The sequence below is a fragment of the Anas platyrhynchos genome, chromosome 5 (assembly GCF_047663525.1).
Source record: "Anas platyrhynchos isolate ZD024472 breed Pekin duck chromosome 5, IASCAAS_PekinDuck_T2T, whole genome shotgun sequence".
Taxonomy (NCBI): Eukaryota; Metazoa; Chordata; class Aves; order Anseriformes; family Anatidae; genus Anas; species Anas platyrhynchos.
The window spans coordinates 16,260,617-16,286,304 of NC_092591.1; the positions used below are offsets into that span (position 1 = coordinate 16,260,617).

Here is a 25,688-nt window from a genome sequence, read left to right on the forward strand (position 1 = left end):
TTTTAATTGAAGTTCTTTCTTACTGGGATTTGCCCTTTTAGTTGGTGTGTGCTTGGGTTGGTTAGTTGCATTTTATGCAAAAACGGACCTGTTCGCTGCTGGATGTTGTCATCTCATCTGACATCCTATCTGCTTCCTTGCTGCTAGAAGGGAGCTGTTGGGGCAAAAGAGCAAAGTAGTCTTTGGCTAAATGAAGATGTAAATAAGTATGAATAAGATATGTTTGTATTGTCCGTTACTGACAGTAAATCTCAAATATGTGAAGCACAGTATAAAACCTGAAAAATAATGATGGTACAAGTATGTACGTATGCCTGATACGATTTCTTAATTTTTCCCTAGCATTATGCTGTTTCATAATTCTGTGGCAACAACTGCAGAAGAAATACAAAAAGGTCTTTAAGTGTTGTTTTTTCTTGTTGGTGGTGTGGGAGGATACTTTGGGTGTAGAATGTGTTGTAACGCTCCCCACCTTGCCCTTTATTCCACTGGGATCTAATTAATATACAGAAACATTTATGAAAGCTTTGTATTGAGTGATACCTATAAGCAACGTGTCACTGTTAGCCGAAGTCCATTTTGTACATAGATTTTTGTTAAACCAAAATTCCCAATCCAGGAATTTTTGGCTGTCAGCCCAGGTACTTCAGATGCAAATCCTTTTAGGTTCTTAAAATCGTAAGTTCAGTTTGCAAGTTTTGTGAAGAGTGAAGAACTTAATTCAGGTACTAAGACTTAATTAGATCTATGGTTTGTGTGTTTTTGTGTTTTTTGTGTTTTTTTTTTTTGTTATTATCTAAGTATCAGTTTAATCTGGAAGTCACATCTGTGTTTTCAGTAGCATTTGAAATAATTCTGGCTCCTAAAGCTTTCTGGCTTCATATAACACAGTTCATCTACTACTTACTGCATTGCAGGCTGTGTTTTGTGTGTTGTTTTTTTTTTTTTTGAACGAGAACTTCAACATAGTTTAACTTTTTTCTGTGTACACGTATACAGAAAAACAATGCACATCTGTTTGTGTGTCACTGTTCTCAACAAGAGATCCTGTTTCAGTAGGTCAGCAGATCTTGAGTTTAGTCTTGGTAATGTGTGTGTTCACATGGATGTGAACTGGACCACGCAAGAAGTTCACACGAAAGTAGTTCTTAAAAAATAAATCAGGACTGTATTCTGAGACTAAAATTAGATTTAATTGTTTAGTTAAGCTGAAATAGGAAGCTTTTGGTATTCAAGATAACATCTGCAAGGAAAGATGAAATCTTTCCTTTGGCAGCTAAGTATCTAATTATTTGGCATTGTTTCTTTGTTTTTCATTAATTTTCTTCTGCAGTGCTCTTTAACTATGGGGAAAAAGCATTCTTGATCTGGCACATAGCTCAGCATGCAATCTGTATGTTCACACGGGGCTCAGCAGGTATATGCGAGAGTGATTTCTGTGCAGGTAGGCCAGGTTTAGTGTGGAGGCTGAAGTGCGTGCTGGGGGAGGGAAAGAAACCCTCCTGTACGCACAAGTGATACAAGCAGTATGCCTTGCTGGCAGAAAAGGTGCAGCCCTGGCTCTAGTCGCTGAGTTCCCTGAAGCTCTTTCTTTTTCTACCTGTCCTGGTGCAGGTGCTTGTGTGATGCCATAAGGAGCCAACTGGTAATTGAGACTGTTTAAAAACAGAACTTTTTGTCAAGGTTGCTTTTAATGCGTGGGTCAGTTTTCTTGCTCACTGAATATCTGAGCCAGAACAAATAAGGGAGGGAAAGTGGATTTGAGGATGAAGGCCAGAAGGCAAGGCTTCCTCCAGGACAGTCCTCATTGTTGCCAGCTTAAGTTGTTTGGGTTATGGGTTATGCAGTGTTACCATGTAACATCTAGAAATGTAATACAAGTTCAAAGACTACATTTTCAAGTGATACACAACATTAAGGAGAGTAGTGGTATCAACTATGATCAGTTTTGAGCCCTGGGGCACAATATACCCTGTAACTAACTGGAATGTGTGAATTTGAGATGCAAAATACCCTCAAGATGTCTGTTACGGTCCACTTGACCACTCAGTGCATGGTTAAATTAGAAAGGACACACAAATTGTGACATACATGAACAGACAGAGTGGCTGACCATAGAGCTTGTTCTGCTTAAATGCATTGAACTTCACTGAAATTGGCATATAGTTTATATACATGTATTTTTGTATATACAGCTTTAATATGACACTTTTTTTTTTACATTGGCCTATGTTTTGCAAAATTACTTGTTACATATTTTATGTTTAGTGAGTGAATTCACCATGGTATTCACTTGGGTTTAATGTGTAACAATGCTTTTGTGCCTTTTAATGAAATTATATATCAGACATTTTATGAGCTTTTTAAAATTTTCACAATCTTTTGTCTTTTGTAAATTCAGACACTGAATATCTAATGCGTTGGATTATCGCATAGACTCCTTGATCATGTACCTTACCCATCTTCTGGGGCACAGTTCTTGCCAAACGGAAGAAGATGTGAGGTATTAACTTCAAACCTGAGTCTCAGGCTACCCTTTTTCCCATGCCAGGAAGAATTGTGAAGTATTAGTTGGCATCTAATGGATGAGTTAACGCATTGCAACTGAACACAGAAGCAGAAAGTAGAATAGCAATGACGTTTTTCCAGGACTCAGTCCAAATGAACTAAGTCCAATTTTCCCAGAGAAAAGGGAAGTTGTTGGGATATCTACCCAGGATGCTGGCTATTATTTGTGATACAGTTGCCTTTCAGTTTGAATTCCGACTCTTATTGCTTGTACTAAATGTAACTAATTCCGTATAGAAAAGGATGTAAAATCTATGCACCACAGCCTGTAGGTACACAGATCAATAGAAGTGTCACTTCTGATGAAAGTTGTTTTCTGTGGTTTTCCTTAATTCTGTGGAGATTTTCTTGTATGAAGAAGAGGTCTGCATCCATATGGGTATGGTTATCCTAGAATAACTAGCTTATTTTTATGTATGGGTGGTGGTGGGGGAGAACATTGCATAAGACTGAACTAATCCAACAGCTTGTGTTTGCGGAGATTTGCTGGCGTTAGCAGGTGTGATGCTGCCCGTTCTGTGCACGCTCTGGTTCGTGTTTCATACTGAGCAGGCTTATCTCACCACGCAAGCAAAATTTTTTTATTTTTCCATTTCCTGACCTGTGGTGAATCTGCATAGAGACAAGGCTGAGAAAAGCACCAGCTTACAAGCACTTGAGGAGACTGGCACCTAGCTGGAGAGGGCAGGCACGGCAGCTCCCCCTTTCTGTGTCCTTGAGCCTGCAGACGGGCTGCACTTGGCATAGGCAATGCCAGTAAAGCTGCTGTGTTGTTGTGGTGGTCTTCTGCCTCTGCAGAAGTTGGCTAGGGATAACAGCCTGCACTCTTGTGAGGCGGACCTGGGCTGTAAGCCCCTCATGGTAGGGATTCTGCCCGTATGAAATGTCTATTGCGAGGTGTTGTGGTTCCTTTCTGCAAGCACCCGATGGGCACAGAAATGCCAGTTGGCCTGCTTTGAGGAACCTTGTTCTGTGGCATCAGATGGCTGGAAAGCACACACCCTCTTCGTAATGCTTCAGTGCCGTGCCAGTGTCTCACCTCTTCATGTTGCTACATCTCTTAAGCCAGGTTTCCAAGCCTGGCTCTGCTCTTCTTCCTCATGTAAGCAGCCCTCGTATGTTGCGACACTTGTTTTTTGTTTTTGCCCCCCATCCCTATGCCTACAGTAATCTGCAGCCTCTCACTTTCTGCTCCCCAAGATGGATCTGTTTTGCATGCTGAGTTTGTGACTAAGAAGCCAGGTGTGTGTGTGTGTCTAGCTAGGATCATATCTCGCCTCTGCAGCGTCATGATAACTCCCACTTCTAAACTCATGCCAGAAATACAGATTATTAAAGTAATAATGGTTGGTAGCATATAGTAAGTATAGTTACACCTGGACCAGCCTGGTGGAATTTAGTTATATGTTCACAATATTAAATTTGAACTGAATTAAGTCTAAAAAATTCCGAGGATAGACTTTACTTTTGTGATGTTCTTTCTGACCTGTCCATCTGTTTGTGTTCTTGATGGGGGTGCACATGCTCAGTTGACTAAAAAGGAGCTCTTACTGTGGTAACTCTCAGTATGCACACTATGCAGTATTAATATTTTAACACTGTTAACATAAAAATAAATTAGAAAATGCTTGTTTGTATGGATGTAAGTGTGATGAAGGTCCTTGATCAGGTTTCTTCAGAACTGACTTCTAAAATGTTTTCAAATGCCTAATAAAGAGTAGATTAAATCTTGGGTTTGTTATAAATGTTCATTTAGGTAATGAATATATGCCTTATTTTGACTATTAAAGACCTACTTCTAAGCACTAGCCCCAACTTGAAAAGTAGAACTGAATGAGGAGCACACAGCTGGTGTGAAATCAGAATGCAGCTGAAAGCAGTTATGATGGTACAACCTTCAACAAATTGGCTTATTCTGCTTTCCCAGTCATTGTAATTGAATTAGGGATGTTTATAACAATGTGTGAATGCATCAGTGTGCATGTAAAGTCTTTCTTGGCATACTTAAAGGAGCAGCTCTAGCCTAGTCTAGACCATCCCTGCTTGAAGACTTCTGAGCTTGCTAACCATCCTGTTCCTTGTTGCAGTTTATCATAGTGAATTGTGAATGCCTTGGACATTACAGATTTCAGGAACAATGCTTTTTGATCTTGGTTTAATCCTTCAAGCAGAAAGTTGCCTTTAAAAAGAAGACCTCAAACATGTTCTAGAAACACCGTGTGCTGGAGATTGAGTTTGTTTTAAATCACGTAATACATACGAAAAACAATTGTTAAAGTAACTTATTGGTGTTTTTGCTTTCCAGAAATGGAGGAACAGAATGCTGGGTCTGGGATTGAAGATTTATAAAGGATTATGGGATTATACATTGAAGAGCCAGCAGGCGGAATGCCTGAGTGACTGAAGAAAATGGGTGCTAATGCATCTAACTACCCTCACTCATGTTCCCCAAGGGTAGGGGGAAATTCACAGGCACAACAGACGTTCATAGGTAAGTCTCTTCAGTTATCTTGTTGCTTATATAGATGGCTCGCTGGATTGTATATACACTGGATTTGAATTCTTTGCAGTAATATTATGCCTAGTTTTTATTTTCTAGGTCATCAGTTTGTCTGTTCAAGCTCAGTAGTGCATAAAACTTGGTACTGTCCAATATCTGTTTGGCATACATATGCAATGAGTTGATCTGCCAGTTGCTAGTAAACAGATGCCAGGTTATTTATAAAAATAAAAAGTGTTCTTTGATAATTCAGCCATACACACTAGCTCTCACTGTTTGAGGAGCAGTTGCTATCTGAAAATAGTATTTACCATTTTGCACTCTTCCTCAGATTTTCAGTGAAACTGTGTTAGAGTACAAAACACTCCTGATCATCAGTACTCCTTGTAGTATTGGCACTGTGTCTGTAGGAGAGTGAATTACTTCCTCATTGCCAGAAGGGTTATCTCTACTAATAAACCTGTTCAAGTAACAAGCAGTCTGGAAGATAACTTCTCCTTATACCGTTTTCCTGTTTCTGCAAATCGGGGTGAGGAGAGGGGAGTTACTTCTGGTTTAGAATACCGTTAGGACAATAAAGTACCTCGCTGAAGTAGAAACTTGAGTAGATGTGCTCTTAAACTACCTTCTCATACCAGCCATAACTGGGGCAGGTACCAACTTTATATTCTTTTCAGTCTAGCAGAAAAAGACCTCAGTGGAGATCTAAGTACTGTCACACTATAAATAATAATTATGTGATGAATCTAAAAGAAGACACTACTTCAGAAGATAATCTAGTTTAGAAAAAACAACACCCTGACAGCCTGAAGAATGATCTTAGCAGTAAATAACATAAATACTTTATAAACACATTTCTTCTTTATGCCTTGGCTTGCAACAGTGAATAAGTAGCTAATGATATGCAGTGTTACTTCTATTTTTAATCACCGCTGAAAGCGCAGTGGAATTCTTAAAGGAAAAATAGACTTGCTTTATTTTTTTTATCTCAGCTTTTGTGACATTCCTAACTTATGGAGATCTGAGGAGAGGACAGCACACAAGTTCTTATATGTGAAAGTTCCTTCTCTGGATTAAAATTGGGTGTGCTAGTAGCAAGTCAAGAAAACTTTAGTACTAATGTCTTTTTTACCCATGCTGTAAAGTCCTCCTAAAGGCTTAGTTATGATACACTGAAAATACATTAAGAGTAGTAAAAGATATCTCAATTTATATCTATGTACTTCCTAAAATCACAGCTAAAACTTTTTCAGTGCACATCTTGGTGGGTTTTTAATTGGCCTTTATATAGAATGAAGAGAAATCCTAGCAGATCTGCGTGCCCAAACAGCACTTGCAGAGTTCATAAGAGGCAGAGAAGGTTCCAAAGGCTTCATCAGATTCCCTGGGAACTTTGTCCTTTGTGTGTGGAAGGTTTTCATGATGCTCTTCGATATTAAAACCCAAATAAAAACCTGTTATTTAGTGAGCTGTGAACTTTTGGATCCCCATTATCTACTGAAAATTGGAGTAGAGGCTTTTTTTGAGGAAGGTCTATAAGCATGTCATTGTATCATCTTAAGCAAAGAAAATGAGAGTTCTTATATTAAAAAAAAAAAAGACTGAAATCTTCTGATATTATGTTGGCATGTACACGAGTAGTGTAACTGTGCTACCTGTGACACTGGCATATATTCCTCCTTTCTCCCTTGTGTTGGTTGGCTGTTTCTTGACTCTGGTTGGATGGATGGCTTTTGTAGCTGTCTCAGTAGAAAATAAAAGTCCTAAAATTGAAAGATGAGATTTTAATCACTTGTCAGAGTAATCATGTTTTTGTTATACGTGAACTTTTACAGTTCCATTATGTAGAAGACATGAGGTGTACGTATTTGCAATTATGCTTTTGGGCAGCATGAAGACTGGTGATGTAAGAGCATGATATGTATTAATTGCCTTCTTTCTGGAAACTGGGTTCAGACCTGTGGGTTTGTTTAGACATGCTGCTTTGCCATTAAAGTAGCACCATGCTACAGTTTAAGTGTAGGATGAACACTGAAAGCAGAGAATTGATCTAACAAAGCACAGCATTTTCCTAGTGTGACTTCCCATGTTAGTGAAATCAATGCTAAATTTGCTTGCAGATTTCAAAGAGGAGCTAAATCAATAAAAATGAAGTGCTCACTGTAAAAATACTTTTGTTTCAGCAAAGGCTTAACTAGTCATTCTCTTGCTGTTTTGTCTACAGCATTCAGAAGGAGGATTTCACACCATTTTCTAGGGTGGTACATCTGTTCAAGATGTTTGTTTTTTAAATACAGCTCTATAATTAGTTTTTAACATGTGTAGGCATGCAGAGGACTTGACAAATCCCATTATTCATTGTCAAGTGCCCTGGTAGTTTCTCTTGGCAATCATCTGTTTGTTATAAATATTTATCTGTTCAAACCTAGACATGGTCTAGGGGCATGAAGTAGCTATTGCTTTTTAACAACATTTAATCATAGAATCGTTTAGGTTGGAGAAGACCTCCAAGATCATCAAGTCAGCCATTAACCTAGCACTGCCAAGTCTACCACTACACCCTCTCCCCAAGCACCTCATCTGGATGTCTTCCGAATACCTCCAGGGGTGGTGACTCAGCCACTTCTCTGGGCAGCCTGTTCCAATGCCTCACAACCCTCTCAGTGAAGAAATGTCTCCTAATATCCAACCTAAACCTCCCCTGGTGCAACTTGAGGCCATTTCCTCTTGTTCTGTTTCTTGGTGCTTGGGAGAAGAGACTGACTCCCCACCTTGCTACAACCTCATTTAAGTTAGTTGCAGAGAGCAGTAAGGTCTCCCCTGAGCCTCCTCTTCTCCAGATTAAACAAACCCAGCTCCCACAGCCGCCCCTCATACATGTAGCACTTGTGTCCCAGACTCTTCACCAGCTCCGTAGCCTTGCTCTGAACACTCCAGCCCCTTGATGTCCTTCTTGTAGTAAGGGGCCCAAAACTGAATGCAGCACTCAAGGTGTGGCCTCACCAGAGCTGAGTACAAGGGACGATCATTTCCCTGGTCCTGCTGGCAACACTATTCCTGATACAAGCAGGATGCTGCTGGCCTTCTTGGCCACCTGAGCACACTGCTGGCTCATGTTCAGCTGGCTGTCAGTGAGCACCCCAGGTCCATTTCAGCAGTACTAGACTTCCACCTTTTATTGTAGAAGAGGGGAGTAAATTCTTATTTCTGACTTCTAATGCCTCTGCCTGCTGAAGAAATACAGGTGGACCCAAAAGAGGCTTGTCAAAAACTTTCTTTCAGGGATGCTGAGCCCCCAGCTATTGGGAATCCAGAGAGGCTGTGCTAGTGCATCTCTTCTTCTGCAACTGGAGAAAAGCAGTTGCCACAGCTCTATTAATAGCAATGCTTTATCTAATTGTAGGACTTACTAGTGCTGTTTGCAGTGCTTCTGCAATTAAATCCTCTGTGTAGCGCAGGATGTACATAGGTTTGAATGGTATTTTAGTGTCTTGTGGTGATTCATGTGCAAGTAATACCTGATGGCAGCCTTCAGGGAAGAGAGAAATTGAGACTTCTGGTGTCCTAGTTTTTGTTTAGCAGAATGTAAGGGAATATTGAATGTACTCAAATTTGCCATTAGAATCCAAGATACTTGAAATAATAATGAGCTGGCTTGTTCCCTCAGAGCAGCATTGTTACAGAATGTCCAAAGTGTAGTTACTTTTATTGTGAAATGTAATCTATACTCTTTTTGAAAGTATAGTGAAATTGTAGGCTCATCTCTATCAGCAGGAGGCTAAATCTCCACTTTTCTGTTGTAATATCTATTATATCATGTAGAAGGAATATGGCAGATTTTACAGCGTGATCTCTTTGAAGTAGTTGTGAGTTACTAGTCTTTTCATTTAAATTGACTTTAATGTTGTGAAATTTCAATATAACTTACAATATGTTGCCTGATTGAGCAAAATTTAATGTAGCGTGGCTAAGATAGTCTTTCCTCAAAGAAAGTAAAGTTCCTTCGCAAAACTTTGACTAGTAGGTGAATTATAAAACCATTACACTGCATGATTTGGGAAGTTTTTAGTAGCTTGGCATAAAAGCCAGTGTATAGGGTTACTTAAAGTTAGTGAGGCTTAAATAATGAAACAATTTATGGTTATATTAAATTGCTAGATTTGCCATGTTCTCAGATACAACTTTGAATTGCTGCTGTCTTTTTCAAACTTCAAAAAATACCTATCTGAAATAATGTGGTAACTAAAACTGTACTTGGACAGACTGGCCCATAACGTCAAAATAGCATCACATCAAATCTGCCTGGAACAAATTGAACAGAGACAGACAGGTGACTGAAACAAGTTACAGAAGGCCACACAAACTGTGTGGTGGTTGGACGTGCTTTGAACTTAAAAATCCACAACAGGTAGTGAAGTTACACAAGTGTAGTAATAGAAACTTAAGAAATGTTCCCAATATAAGTATTTACAAATACATTTCAGGTTAACAGAGCCTGTTATTGCTATCAATCTTTATGCCATTTGGAAGCATCTTATTTTCATATATTGTCTGGAAGAGGTTGGTTTGGTGTACTTTTTTTCCTGTCAAGTCTGCATTTTCCACCATCTGTCTCAGAATGAAAACTCTGTAAATTAAGTTATAAAATAGCCCTTTACCCAGTGAGTCATAGTTCTGTTTAAACTATAGCTTTATTTTTTTATTAAAACTTTTAATTCAATTTTCCATTGCTTCTAAAAATGTGAATCCTAATTTCTTTTCTTACTGTCTGTGTTATTGTATATGTAGCTAACATCAAAATGGCCATCAGCAAATACTCATTTAGGAGAACAGGTCAGGAATGCAATGCAAATAACGTTGGGGGAAAATCTATATTTCATGGCAGGTTCGAATCACAATGTAATTTACATGTAAATGATCTTTGAAAAATAACATGCATTCTTTAGTTGCATAATGCTACTTTCAAAGGGAATCTTTAATATAGTAAAGTTTGCATATTCCGTATTGCTTTTAATGGGGTGTACACACAAATTGGCATCTGCTTTGTGGAACGGATCCCATTTTGTGTTTGATTTTCAGCATTACTTAATTATCACATGCAAGATTTCTATTTTCTTGTTGAAATTTGCATTGAAATTGGATTCATTGTCTTTAATTTTCTTGACAGTTTTGGTACTGTATTTTTATTTTTGTTTTTTTTTCACCCTTTTTCCTTGTGACTCTGTTAGGTGTCTGCAGAATATGCTTTTCTTGTTGAAACGACACTTAGTGCTACAAGAACAGAATTTGAAAATTACTTTGGAAGATGAGGGGAGCTCACAGCTACTGTGAGACTACTGTTTCATTAAGTTCCTACAAGTTTTTTTTAAAAAGGCTGTGTTTTTGCATCTCTTAGAGCTAGTACAATGAAGCCTGTAACATTATGACCACAGTTCTCTCTCCTTGCTTTGATAAGTGTGCCATGTGCAACAGCTATATCAACTGGCACTGCCTGGCTCTTAGAACTGAGAAAATGAAGCTATAAATTTTAATAATTCAATAACATATTATTAAAGTATAGACTTCATAATAAATACAAGCTTATTAGATGAAGAAAAAGGCTTTTTGTTCTTAATAGCCAGAAAAGGATTCAGTCAGGTTTTCAACTTGTTGAATTATCTAATGTGTGGAGAAGGAAAAACAGTTAACTTAGAGACACTGATGGACTGTTTGAATATTGCAGACCTTTCGCTTAAAGAATAAATGTGTTTAATTTTCTTCCTTTTGTTTTGCCTTCAGGGACATCATCCTACTCTCATCAAGGTTATGGCTGTGAATCAAAGCTGTATAGCCTTGACCATGGCCATGAGAAACCTCAAGACAAGAAAAAGAAAACCTCTGGCCTTGCCACCCTCAAAAAGAAATTCATTAAGCGTCGGAAATCTAGCCGATCTGCTGATCATGCCAAGCAGATGCGAGAACTTCTCTCAGGCTGGGATGTCAGAGATGTTAACGCATTAGTAGAAGAATATGAAGGGACGTCAGCCTTAAAAGAACTTTATCTACAAGCTAATTTAGCAAGACCAGAAGCCAGGACGCTACAAAAAGACATGGCTGAACTTTATCAGTACAAATATTGTACTGATGTAGACTTAATATTTCAAGAAACTTGTTTCCCTGTGCATCGTGCGATATTAGCGGCAAGATGTCCGTTTTTTAAGACGCTGCTTTCTTCCTCACCAGAGTATGGGGCAGAAATAATAATGGACATCAACACAGCTGGCATTGATATGCCTATGTTTTCTGCTTTGTTACACTACCTTTATACGGGAGAGTTTGGAATGGAGGATTCAAGGTTCCAAAATGTTGATATCCTCGTGCAGCTTAGTGAAGAATTTGGAACACCAAATTCCTTAGATGTTGACATGCGTGCACTGTTTGATTATATGTGCTATTATGATGTGGTTCTGAGCTTTTCATCCAACTCTGATTTAGTTGAAACTTTTGGTGGAAGTCAGAACTGTCTAGATGAAGAGCTCAGAGCTCACAAAGCTATTATTTCATCACGATCTCCATTTTTTCGCCACTTGCTGCAGAGGAGGATACGAACCGGTGAAGAAATCACAGACCGAACTCTACGAACTCCAACTAGAATTATATTGGATGAATCTATCATACCAAAAAAGTACGCTAAGGTCATCTTGAACTGTATGTATACAGATGTGGTGGACCTCTCAGTTTTGCACTCCAGCCCTTCGGTGGGCAGTTTAAGTGAAGTTCAGGCTCTTGTAGCAGGAAAACTGAACATGACTAGGGCTGAAGAAGCTATGGAGCTTTACCACATAGCACTGTTCTTGGAGTTTAACATGCTTGCACAAGGTATGTAATCCTGTCCTCTCTACAGAATAAATGACCTTATTTGAACATTTTTTTTTATCTTAAGAATAAGAATTGTTTGCATTGGAAAATGCCTTCAAGATCATCTAGTTCTAACCCCCCTGCCATGAGCAGGGACACCTTCCACAAGACTAGTTAATTGTGAACAGCTTAAATGTCAGACTTGCTTAAGAAAACATTAATGCTAAATGTCAGTAGGAAAAGAAAAATGCACATTTCTGCAGTAGTCCAAACAGTTCCTTAAAAAGAAAGGAGGGGAAGAGGTATGGGTTTCTTCACTTTGTTCCATTTGAGGAAATCAACTTTCTTCACAGTCTTACCTGTGGAGAAGCCAGTAAACTGTCAGTGAAGCTTTGTCTCCTGTCCAGCTGTTGCTTTCTCTTCATGGTGCCTTTCAGTAATTCTCATCCTTCCTCTGCAGCAGGAGCAGAGTGTGCAGTGGGTATTATGCTTGCATGCCTTCTGCTTTCAGAAGGGGAAGAGTAAGGAACACTTGCTCGAGTTTCTGCACTGTGCTCATAGTCCGATTAAAATAGCCTTCCCCCAAAAAATTGGGAGTTCTATTCACTCGTATTTCAAGTGCATCTTTTTTCAAAATGTTAATTGAAGAAGATTACAGCTATTGTACACTTACATTTAAATAAGGAAGTATAAATAGGAGCAGTCTGTGGGATCCATTTTTTTTTTTTGACCTGAGTGTGAATGCACCTCTGTTAATTTGTCACTTCGGTGCTGGAATCCTACATGTCAGCCACCTGTATTGTATGTGGAAAGGGTGCTGTTGCTGGGGGTGGTGAAAGTTGGATTTCTTTCTGCATCTGAATGAGCAGAACTAGCAGTGTCTATTCTCACGGAACAGTTCAAACGCTATTCCTAGGGCAGCTCGCCAGGCCTGTATCCTGGTCAGCAGAAGCTGTAAGTCGGGATGTCTGTCTCTGTGAAGAACTGAGAAGCTGCTATGTTCAAGTCTTCTCAGTTCAAGCTGAGGTTTTGAAAAGTGCTAACTACTTCAACTGCAGTTTTTATTCCTCTTTTGTAGAGTGTGTATTCCTTTCTGAAAATAAGGCCCTTTACTGCATTCATGGTACGAAGTCTAGAATTGCCAGCTTTCTTTTTGAAAACCATTAGTTTGTCTGCACTCTCTTTTACAGTGTGCGTATGCATAATGAGTCTTTCTATCAGTGGCTGGCAAGTACTTGAAGAAAAAGAATTTATTTCCTATCTGTAAGTTGGAGATAATGCATCTGTGTTTTCTAGGGAGAGTAGAAATGCCATATGAGGGCTTTTAGCCGCAATGAGCGTCATTATTGAAGCATGCTGTTTATTTCAAATATGTGTAACAGGTCTTTATTTCTGATCTTTATCTACTTTCATTTACAATCCCTTTTTTGGGCCTAAATGAGGTATGGGGTGGAGGATACAAGGGATTCTTGTTGAGAGAAGGAAATAGCTAGCGTTACTATGAAGTTATCTTACATATTAGCAATAAATTATTATTTCTGTGGCTTATGTCAAAGCAGGCACACGAAGCTTACAGTCATGCTGTTTGAACATAAACATAAAAGGTTTAATTGCACAAGTGCTGCAGGACTTTGGTATTTATGTGTTAATAAGCAGAACTGAATTGGGGTCAGTTAGTGTTTTCAGCCCTAAAAGGTTTCACTTCTGTCCATTGTTCTTGAAGATCACGCAACTCTGGATAGCTTTCTTCCTGCACATGAGGGCTGGCCAGGATTGTTGGAGGCTGAGATTGCAGAGCATGATTGCTGAACTGGTATCTCCTGTGGTAGCCTGAGCCTTGCTTGCTGTTTTACCTGTTGGGGTTCAGTGGCTATGCTGTACATAATGAGATACTGCAGTTGCTTCCCACCTTGATGGTGATAGTTTTACTTTTGAGGTGAGAAATTGAGAATGGAGTTCCCTGAGATCAGTGACGTGATTTACTTAAGCTAGCTTAATTCAAAGAAAATAACTTTCTACAGTAGATCTGTACATCTGTAACTTCTAGCTGTCAAATTATACTTGTCAAGATTGAAGTCTTTGTATTACAAACTATCAAACCGACCTTCTTAGAATTAGGAAACTTAAGGACTTGAGGACTAACAGATAAGAGCAGCTATAAGCACTACATGAGGAGATCATACCCAGTTTCTTCAAACCATCAATAGGTCCTTCAAGGAGCTGCATGTAACTTCGACAAAAGATATGGGGAACTAATCAGTAACTATTGAATCTTCCCTAGAGGCTGCTATTAGGAAACTGATTTTCAGATGATGCTAGAAGCTGAAATAATTCTGCTGAAATAAACTGCCAGGAAACGGGGGAGAGTTCTTTTCTGAGATATCTCACAGAATGAGAATGAGGTGTCCTTGGACTTGATTGTGTTGTTGTTCCCCTCTAAGTACACCTAGAAACTGAACATTAAACAGAATGCAGAAGAGGCATAAAGTTTTACTATGGTTGAAGTGGTGTTGGATTCATTCCTATACAATATATCCAAGCTCATACTACTTGAGAGCAGGATAATTCATAGATCGGCTGAAAGCAGGAAAGGAAAATGAGTTGAAATGAGGAAGGTGCTGCAAGTGCACAGTTTCTCAGTGTCTGATTATTTTGGTGCATGCACTTATACAAGTGCTAAAAGGATTTAGCATGCGCAGGGAATGCTAATGAGGGAATTAAACTGTGAATGAAACCCTCACTAAGACACTGAATAATTAGTCACTGTTTCATAAATGAACAGGGTGTGATTCTTTCCCTCGGATTGGAAATCTGAACTGGAACAACTGAGGAATTTGAAGGTGCTCTGAAGGAGCAGCGTAACTTCTCTCAAAATCAGATCAGTGTGTCGTAAATCAGCGCTCTTCAGTAACATGCTGTGGGTCAGTACTTGCCTTAAAATATGTTGTATGAGTCAGTGGGAAGAGGTCTTAAATTTTCTTAATTGAGGGGGTTTTTGCCCACCCTGAGGGAGGGCAAGGAGAAGCTCCCACAGCTGCAGCAGCACCACCCAGTGGTGGCTGGAACCGTGTGAGCCTGGCCCCAGCTGTGTGCTTGGGGGGCCTGAGCTGTGAGCTTCTTGGGGATGATGACTGGCAGTAGGTGCAGGGATGTACTGGCCATCAGGTCTCCTCTTTGTCTGGTAAATCTGTGCCTGACCATGAAAGTGGTGAGCTGTGTAACGGTGAGGTAGTGTTGGGGCGGGAGGCTGCTGTCCTTAGGGGAGAAATGTAATAAAATCAGGGAAGGATTGAAATTTTGCTCTATTACGGAACAGTAGCAAACAAATTCTGGATGTTCTCCCCCCCTCCCCCAGCCACCCCTTCAGACTTGGAAATTCCATTTGATAACTTAATTATGATTTTATGGCTAGATGCTGTGCTACCTAGATGCAGGAGAAAGAAGTAAGCAGTTTGTAGAAAATCTGCACGTGCCAGTGAAATCAGTATCCAGCAGTTTCATACTGAATTAGCATGCTGAGTTCGTGCTTAGGTCAAACTGTACTGTGCTGGCACTAAAGAATTGCTGTGGTTTAATCCTATAATCAAAATTAAAAGGAAGCTTATTAGATCAGGAAAAAAACAAACGCCTGCACTTGACTAGCAGATCACTTAAAATATGTGCTTTAGTAGCAATTGCACCTTACTTCAGTACGTACCACAGTACCTTGTCCTCCCCTAGCAGGTGCGATACTTCACATGAGAGAGCTGAGTCTCCAGGTGAGTGGTGTCCCTCCTGTTCCCTGATTCACTGCTCGCACATTTCTGTGCTGGGAGCTGTCACTCGGACATCTGACTTGCAGGCGTTGTGCAGAGCGGTTCTGGAAGAGGCAGCACTGTGTGTAGTGGTTGGAGCCCGCTGCGCTGGCAGTTCTTGTGAAACCTCCCAGCTCGGTCCTCTGACAGTGCTCTTCTCCCCCCTGGGCCGCAGGCAGCAGTTTCACCCAGGTTCTGTGACCCATCTCATCGCCTGGCGTTTGCGGTAGCTGATGTCTCAAGTTTCTTCTCTCAGCTTCCACACACACACCCCGGCTCAAGTTCTTGATTTGGCTCGCTCATTCTGGCCAATTCCAAATATGCTAAAGCTTGTCTCCCTGGTTTCCTGCAAAATATTTTGGGTTCATTATGTGCAGGTCTGGATCCTCTTTCCAACTCGTTTTGCTCACTTTACCCAATTCTGGCTGGATATTTGTAGCTGAGTGTCGAGTGAAATTGATGGATTTTAAAGCTTCTGATCATTATTTTTTTTTTATTTCCAGCTGATTTTAGCATGATTTGTCTTCGGGGTCCTTTCTAAGTGTCCAGATGTCGTTTTTCATCAGTTTCAGCAATGATTCAGCTTTGACTCTTTCTATGGAAATTGGCCTGTTCCTAACGCAGCCGTGCTCCCTTTTCTAACTGTATTTAATAGATTGCTTCCCTGTGATGAAGTCAGTGATGGTTTGGGTACGTGCTAAGAATCTTTACTCTCCAAGTAAAGCAAGCCCACTTAGAATTTACTTGGCTTCAGCTTGACTTAATGATCAGCGTAAATCATTTATATTCCAAAAGAAATTGAATTGGGTCTTTCAGTGAAGTAATATGAATAAATGAACTAATCAGCAATCATTTCATCTACAGGTCTCATCATACCAAAACCCATTTGTACCTAATAACCCAGAAACTGTTATTAGGCATGCTGCAGTATTTGGTAACTATGAGGAAGTGAAGCTCTTAACTGCTTTTGCAGAGGCTGTGTGGATTTGAGCCTTCTCTGCGATGCTCGAGCAGAGCCCTCAGGGGAATGTGGTTGCATTCTGCCTGTTGTACTCCTGTTCCTGCTTTTGTCGTCTTGCTGCTCTCCAACAACTCCAATGGTGATTGTTTTAGCACACTGGCTCACAAAACTGGGTGTAAAATCTCTTAGCCCGTCCTCCTCGATAGCACCATTATTAAAACCAGTTCGCTTCCCTAATCCTATTCCCTGAGCATGGTTAGAACAATCCCCCTTCCAGCTTTACCGCACTGCCACGTGCACTGCTCTTTCAGGGAAGTTTGACCCGAGTATCTTAGTTGTAAGTTATCTGCGTTGAATACATGCATCGTGGCCCTAGTGGTGACTACCACAAGCGGTCCCGTTGAGGTGGTGGCACAACACATCTTCTCTGTTGCAGGTTCTCAGGTGCTGGGACCCTATGTAGTGGTCTTGCCTGGGAATCAAGAGGTAGAAAAAAGACTCCAAAAAGCTTTCTAAGTTGAAAAATAATTTGAGACTTTTATCTATGCATTTCTTTCCTTTTTATTTTTAGGTTTTGACTTTACCCTTGACAAGAATAAGAAGAAACTTTATTTTAATAGTCATATTCAGGAGCACAGCCTTTGATCTGGAGGCAGATATCATCTGACATCAAAAGTACCCTTGATCTCAGCAGTACTGAAGTCGTGAAGCACCAGGAAGCCCACAGTAGCTGCATTAAATACACACAAATGTATTGTGGGAAGATTAGAGCAAGTATGTTAGTTATATTAGGGTAGTGTAAGTGCTCAAAGAAGCTAGTCTGGCTCATATAACTACAAAATAAATGGAATATGAAGAAGTAAATGTTACCATAAATCTGACCTTTTATCTCCTTACCATGACTCACTTGTACCCAAGCCTGAAATTATTACTGATGTTTTACATTAAGGAGATGAAAAGGGGAAAGTTCAGAAAGCAGAAAATCTTTCGTACAGTACTGTTAGTCAGGGCTGTATGTAAGGATAAAGAATTTTGCGAAGTTGGCCAATTACATGCCCAATTGCACATGCAATTGTGATGATGCAAACAAATTTTTGCAGAGAAACAGATTTGGACGCTGCTTTCAGGCTTTGTCACCTGTTTTCTAGGAAGTGTACGGCTAGTAATGCTACGAGCCATCACTGGTCAGTAGTCCCTTGGAACATCAGCTCAGCCTCCCTCAGCCCTTCATTGTTCCTGTGTTAAGTTCTTCCCTCTGTTTCGTTATGGTTGAGTTGCCAGCCTTTTGTTTCTGACGTGATTGTTTTCTGTGTAAGCTGGATCAGCTAAGCTGCCTGCTGCTGAATATGCTTTTTAAGGAATGTTGCAGCCCAGTTGAGGGCTGTTACCAACTGATGACTGCAAGAAGCCAAAGATGCAAAAGCAGATTTCAGGCTTCCTAAATTCATGCCCTGTGCTTAGGGTAGGAGCAAGAGAGTGAGTTTGTTTTCTTTATTTGGCAGAGAAAATTTTAAAAAGTGTTTTGCCACAAATGTGAATGCCTTAAACATGTAACAATTCTTAAATTTCTGGCTAAACTTATAACTACAAAAATCTTACAAGGCTTAACAGCCTTACAGTTTGACAGCAATATCCAAGTATTTTTAAATTGCACAAGTTGCATGGTTTTCATCTACTCCATAATTTAGTATTTCAAATGGCTGGATGATACGCTGTGTTGGAGTCGATGTAATTTATTGAGTTTTCACAGTGGAAAGTTGGTTAGCATAACACACAAAATGCTGCCTGTCCTAACCTTCAGTTCGTGTTTTGTATTGGTTTTAACAGTCTGAAGTGCTATAAAGTCAAGCTAGCTCAGTATTTGAATTAGGAAATGTTACCATATGCATTACCAGGTCCATAGCAGGTGTTGCTTTGAATTCAGTTTATCAAGGATAAGAGTACATGCATGTTTTTAATTCTTTTGTGTTGAGAAAAATCAATGGAGGGATTAAAAGTAGCTCGAAAGAGGTACTGAACTTCACAATGGATTTCAGAAGTGTTTGACTGCCGAGGTCCATAGGCTCCTTGATCTCCAGTGCTGCTTAGGTCCTGTTTTCTCTCCTGCACAACGCTCGTGTCGTTTTTTTTACCTTTAAATAACTAAAACTTGTTTGCCTCAGAATCCTAAAGTATGGGGAAATGCACCTGCAAGTTGCTGGCTTGGCATCAGTTTGTTTCTTCCCTGCAGTGCTGTATTCTCTGTCCTAAAGGAATGCTAGAGGCTTCTAGCTGCTTGAAGTTTTAGCAGTTTTCTATTTTTTTCAAATGGTTTAAAAAAAAAATTAAATGAAATGAAGCTAATAATTAATCAACTGGCAAAGTCAAGCTATTAAAATTATCTTGTTTTGTAGCTATTGGGTTAGCCAAAATATGACAGAAATTGATGCTGAAGAGAAGATCCCCTTTGCCAAATGCAGTTATGGGAAAGTATGGGTTGTTGTATTGCTGCATATGAGATAACAGTACAGACAAAAACTAATAACCCATCTAACTCTTCTCACTTGCTCTTACTGTTTTCAGAGGTGATGTTTTGCCTACTGCTGTGGATAACCTAAATTCATATTGCTATGAATTGTCTTGAGTTCTGTGAGGTCACTTGAACCTGACACAGATTGTTTTGGCTGCCAGAAGTGGTACTGCTGCCCTGCCTCCCGCGTGGTTTGTGCAGCCAGGGATCTGATGTGGAAGCATATCTGACAGAAATGAGCTGACTGGTACATACACTGCATGGCCACCTAAGTCCCACTGAGACGCAAGAGAGGTGTGGAGTGTAAGAGGGAGGTCAGTTTGGTTTAATTCCAGTGTACAAGGAGGTTTGCTTTTGTGACCGCTTGACCAGCCTGTGAGTGTGGGCTGCCTTCTAACAAACTTTTAACAAATACAGGATGCGTTTGCATCCTTTGTAAGGCATGGGAGGGAGACTGAGTAAATGTCTTCCTCCTTTTTTTTTTCTTCCAATCAAAAACAGTTAGAACAGCAAGAATGCTCATGGATGATACGTGTCTCTGGAGCTTCCAGATATATTGTAGTCCACACTAGCTGTAACTTATGCCTTTGAGCTATTTTCTGTGTGCCAGCAGATTCAAAAGCGTGTGTCCTGGTTACCAGCATGGTCTCTTCTAATGTGACAAACTTTACAAACCATTTAATAGCCTCTAGATGCCATTTTGTTGTCAAGATGAATTCTTCTTACTTCTGGTTTTCCTGACTCCTCTGGCATGCGTAAGCTTAAGGGGAGAGATCTCCACCACAAAATGAGTTAAATAAAGCTAACGACTTTGTAGGAAAAACCTGGCTTAATCCTATTCCTGCTAACTGTTGAGGGCATGTAATTTGTTTTTGGTAGATCTGTCAACTGTCTTGATAAGATCCCAGGCTGTTAGTATGCTGAGCATGGGCTCAAGCTGTTCCTGCTTGGAAGGGCTGTGGAATTGTGTTTGAGAGAGAACTGGGGAAGCAGAAAGGACTTGTCTGTAGGCAGGACCTATGGCTATTGGCATCCAGCACAAAGAGGGCATGAAAGCCCCAGTTTTCCAGAATGGATAAAGTCATTCATCTTGGAGTCTGAAGAAGTGAAAGATCTTTGGAAGATGCTAATGGTCGCAGAAGATTGGGGTAGAGCACTCGGGGACATTGCAAATAGATCTTGGAAAGGCTGTTGCTGCCTGAATATTATAAAACAGCACTCATAGGAAAAAAATGCTCTGTTCCACTGTGCAGAACAATATTGTGGCTATTAGATGATGGCTTTTTTTGCCAAGTGGCTGATTGTTAAAGCAAGAAAACCTTCTGCCAAGGAAAAGGATTGGATTCCTTCCATAGCTAGAATTGGGTTGCCCTAATTTATTTAGATGTTCAGCAAACACTTTAATTATTACCTCATGCTTGCTTCAGAAGAAGTACTTTTAATATGCCCACTGTTCTGACACATTGATAAAAGTACTTGGGAAAAGGACTGTTTCATCATTTAGGCATCCTAAATGAGCCTTTCATCTCCTGTCATATTGCTGGTAGCTGTGCAAAAAGGCTTCCCAGAAACAAGGCTGAGCTGATGCTCTGCTTTTGTAAATCGGTGGTGCTCAGAGCTTCAGAACTGTATTTCTTGTGGATATGCAGTCTTCCGTCTTTGCAGCAGGGACAGCATTTCTATTGTTTCAAAAATAAATGCTGGATGGGGAAATGCTGTGAGAGGCATTCACTCTGGGTTAAGTCTCGTTGTGCTTACAGCTTGAGTTTTGTCGTGGCTGATTTCGGTGAATGGGCCTACGAACGGCCTTTGAAATAGAATTCTCCCTGCGTGTATTCTTTAGACTTGAGGGGATGTAATCATCTGCTGAAATCAGCTTGCATGCAAACTGAATAGAATGCGCAAAAAAATGTGATAGGATTTAGCAGGGTGAGACTTGGTGCAACACAACAGGTGGCCTTTAAGAATTGTTTCAAACAGCATGTTCCGTATTTAGGAAGCTCGCTTCTCTTAAGTGTCCTGTACCTAGTCATTCCAGGGACTGGTTAGCTTTTGTTGGCATTGCCAAGTTTGTTGCTAACTTAGGGGTTTTATTTTGTTGTGTTTTTTTTTTTTTTTTTTGAGACCCGAAAGGGAAGATAAAATGGTTGGGGAGGGCAGGTTTGGGAGATACAGTTCAATGCTCTGTCAGCCATTAACAACACAAGTAAAAATGTAAGTAGAATTGTAAGTAGAAATGGACTGTGAAGTGGAAAGCTTCCAGACTTCGTTTACTCACACTTCTGATGTATGATGAAGTATTTTGATCTTTTTTCTTATTTTTTTTTTTAAAGTAGCTTTTTCCTAAACACTGGTTTTTAGATTCGTGAATGGAATTTTAGAAGAATACGAAATGAGGTTTATCTGCTGGCCTTCTGGGGAGTTCCCACATCCCAGGAGGGCAGTTCCTCTATCACTTACCAAAAGCCAAGTAGAGAATTTCAGAGAGTGGTTCTGATCCTCTGCCTGATCATCACTGGTACAAATGACAGCAGATGCTTCGAGTTCCTATCAACAAGCTGTGCTGCATGTTCACTGCTCACTTAGGCTGGTTCTTGCTCTGCAGTTTAGAGGTCAACATCTGTAGTAAGTCATCTGTCCTTATTTTTAGTAGTAATGATGTGTAATGTAATGGTCAGAGGTAGTTTGAGAAGTGCCGTATTACTTCAGTAATGGTCAAGGATTAAACAGGTGCAGTGGAACATGACTCATGCGTTTGCCTTGACAAAAACAAATGGGGAGTAACATGGGATAAATAGAATGCGACCTTTAATACGTCTTCCAGAAATGTATATGCATTTGTTAAACGTTTTGGCAGTGGCTCCACTGATGTGGTCTTTTCTGAAGCAAATCAGGTAGAAATGTAGAAATACAAATTATCCCAAGTGCTTGTTGAAGAAAGTTTATTTCAATTATAAGCTTGGCTAATTTATATTAATACTGGGGGATGCAGACATTATTCTCCTAAATTACCTTGGAAGATAAATAAAAACTGCTTCCAAAACTACATATACATTCAGACACATTCCTGGAATTTGCTGCAAATGTTCTTGCTGAGCACTGACTGTAAATATCATTTGCTGTATTTTTTTTTTGTACTTATAAGTTCAAAAAAAATAAACGTTGGAATATTATTCTCATAATTTAACATGCTGTTTTTATACTATTAAGTAGAAATGCACATATGTGATAGGACAGGCAAATTTGTGGCCTCCTTTGTGTTTTGTTTAACCTGTTGCTTCCTAGTACCTTCTCTACTGCATAAGTTTCCCATTTCAGTGATTTTGCTCCTAAATAGTACTTTAGCAGATAGTGTTCTACGTGTTTGAAATAGCACGGTTACTTGTTATTCCATAATGACTTCTTCATTTCTGTTGCAATTAATAGTGTGAATGAGCCAATGCTTACTATATGCTGGCCTGTATAGAAAAGTAAGATTTTCTTTGTTCTACTATTTTCTGGTGGGTTGTTTTGTTTTTGCATGTATGCAATCAGTTTGAAGTACATAGCACCATGTGTCTTTTTGTTTTTTGTCTTAACAAATGTTAGGATTACCAAGCTAAACACTTCCTTCACCCAAGAGTGCAGTAAGGAGATTCGTTTCTCTAAACAACAGTCAAAGATCTTAATTTTTTCATGTTGCTGAAACAGAGAGGATAAATGGTAATGTGTAAGAAGTAAAAGAACTGCGCTGTAAGCATGCTGCTCGCAGCCATCCAGGAACCTCTCACAGGCATGAGTACAGCTATAATTTTGTGGCTGTAATGGATAGTGGAGTGAGACTGGAATGTATAATTCTAGCACAGGATTTTTTTCTTCAAATTACTATCTTTGTAGTGCAAATAGAAATCATATTCTGTGAATATCTAAGCCAGATGTACAAGTGAAATCAGCACAGTGCTGCTGGGGACTCAGAATATTTGCCTTGTGGCACAGTCTGTCTTAGTGCAGTAAGCCTGACTAACAGTGTTTTTCAGCCCTCCTGCAGTGTGTCTCGCCTGACTTCTTCCACGTCTGCTCCATCTCCTTTCAGGATGGGGAGATATCCCCTGTCTGGTATTTGGAAGACACGTACTCTGTGAAGGAGTAAATCCTAATACAGCAGTGGGTGCAGAGAAGGTGCAGCAGACAGCACAAGTCAGAGCCCCTGCCTCTTGCAGACTTTGCTCTGTGGCTCCCTATCTTGAAGAGGTGCTCTCTGCCCTGGCACCCCTCTGTGCTGTGTTTGGTGTGGAGGCCAGCGTGGTGGCCTAGAGCAACTGCTCTCTGCTTTCTGCCTTTGCTGCTAGTCAGAAAATTATGCTTTGCTGCCCTCGTGCTGTGCTGAACAGCGGAGTATCAACAACATATCACAGCTCTCGTTTCTGATCCACTGCATGGTCTGTCTCAGGAGGGTCCAAATGCAAAGTGATACTGGCAAAAATCTCACTGGTGTTGCAGTTTATATATGCCCTTAAATCTGCTTTAATGACTCAAATTCAGACTTGTGACTTTAAAGTGAGTTAAACACCCAGGTAATATGTGTTAATCAAAGAGCTGATACAGCTGAACTAGCTTTCCAGTCGTTCATCTTGGTGTACCAGCAGAAAGAGTTTCATGTGGCTTTAGAGGGTAAATGACTGTAGTTGGAATCCCTAAACCACAATTAAAAATACATTAGAATTTAACCCTGTTTGCAAATCTTGGCCTGTAGAGCACTTCTGGCTTTACCCTCACTGTAGCTCTGATGGGAATCATATAATCCTTTGTTACATATTTTTGACTCTTGTGTTATTTCTTCAGGATCAAAGTGCCTTTGTAACAACTTTATTGATTTATTTTTGTTGCTTTTGTTTCCTAGGCTGTGAAGATATTATTGCTGAGAGCATTTCACTAGACACCTTAATTGCCATTCTGAAGTGGAGTTCTCAGCCATATGGTTCCAAGTGGGTGCATCGTCAGGCGCTGCATTTCCTCTGTGAGGAGTTTACCCAGGTCATGACTTCAGATGTCTTCTATGAACTAAGCAAGGACCACCTGCTAACAGCAATTCAGTCTGACTATTTACAGGTAATCTGCTGTTCAGAATACAGCTAGCCTGCTTGGAGCAGGATAGGTGATACCATTACTAGAAGCATTTGTGAGTAGCCCATCTTAAATTGTAGTCAGGAGGTGGCTTTGTGAAGGGATACAAGACACGGACTCCTGATGGCTCTTGAACAGGAGACGTTTATTGCCTTTTTTCACTACTACATATACTTTCCCCTTGGCCCACGTGCTGTCCATGCACCCAAATCTGTCATACACTTGGTTAGAGACCCTTAGACACGCACTTCGAGCCAGCCAGCAATTGGCCACTGCCCAAAGCTCATCCTTAATACTGTAGCCAAGTTACTTTTATCTCAACCTTGCTCAAGTTTTTCTTTCTACCTCTTGTTTCCTTATTATCTCTAATTCAGGGATATGTGAAACAGCACGAAGCCACCTGCAAATTCCTTTCCCACAGCTTTGTATGCATGCTAAGCACTTATTTTTAATATGTAAAAAATGAAATTGGAGTAGTTATTGAAAACTGTTTTGTTCTTGGCTTATAACACAACACAAGCTGGTGGTATATGCTGTTACTTAGAAGCCTAACAATAGCTTAGAAACAGCTGGAAATTATTTTAAATTAAGCATTTCTGAACTTAACATTTGCTTTGCACATTAAAGTGCTTTATAAAAAATGATGTAGTAATACTTAACGCTGTAACAATGTGTATCTTGGTTGGGGGCAGTGAGCTAATAAATTAATTGCTCAGAAGGCTTAATTTATTTTATTTTGGGGAGACATAAAAATAACTTTTCTGACAAGTATTGCAGATTTTTTTTGTTGTCTTTACTTCAGTGGTTTTAGGGAGAGGACACCACACTGAATAATAGAAAACTTGTGGTTTTTTTTTTTTTTGTTGCTATATCTGTTCAAGAAAGATACCTTTAATGATGACCAGCCATATAGTGTAAAGACAGGGTTTTTAAAATTATATCTGTCCCAGTCTTGCTTTGTGAACTACAAAGTATTAGAGATTATTTAAACGTAACTGTTATGAAAGTAAAAACTTTTCAGTCTGATTTTTTCCTCTAAAAATGTTTGGTTAGTGTGTATGTAGGTACAAACCAAACAAGTGTGCTTTGTTTGTTGTGTAAGTATGTCTCTTCACTGAGATTATCATGGTTGTTACTATAACTTATGAGTCTATGCAAATAATGTATTGTTAAATATAGAAAAGATTCAAACAACAGTCAGTATTGGAACTGTCCTTTCAATTAACTGTAATTCAGATTTAAGTCATGTAAGTTTTCATACTGGCCTCAAGTTTTCTTTCCATGGAAATAATTTTTGTTTTAATTCCTGGGGATTTAATAAGGGACAAATCTAGGAATCTTGGTGGCAATAGAGCAGTAGTACTACTGTATAATATTTTGAGCAAGTATTTTGGTACAGTTGTTTCTTCTTAGCTG

General features: G+C 39.8%; 1 protein-coding gene across 4 annotated transcripts in view; it reads left to right on the plus strand.

Moving 5' to 3' along the window:
* The window catches only part of BTBD7 (BTB domain containing 7), a 56,183-nt gene that overhangs the window by 14,373 nt on the left and 16,122 nt on the right, over window positions 1-25,688 (plus strand). For all 4 annotated transcript variants that reach the window (XM_027459735.3, XM_027459736.3, XM_072038358.1 and 1 more), the window contains exons 2-4: window positions 4,874-5,059; window positions 10,847-11,926; window positions 24,049-24,257. In XM_027459735.3, coding sequence (XP_027315536.3) covers window positions 4,978-5,059; window positions 10,847-11,926; window positions 24,049-24,257 — 1,371 coding nt within the window. In that variant the 5' untranslated portion in view covers window positions 4,874-4,977. The remainder of the gene's footprint in view (window positions 1-4,873; window positions 5,060-10,846; window positions 11,927-24,048; window positions 24,258-25,688) is intronic.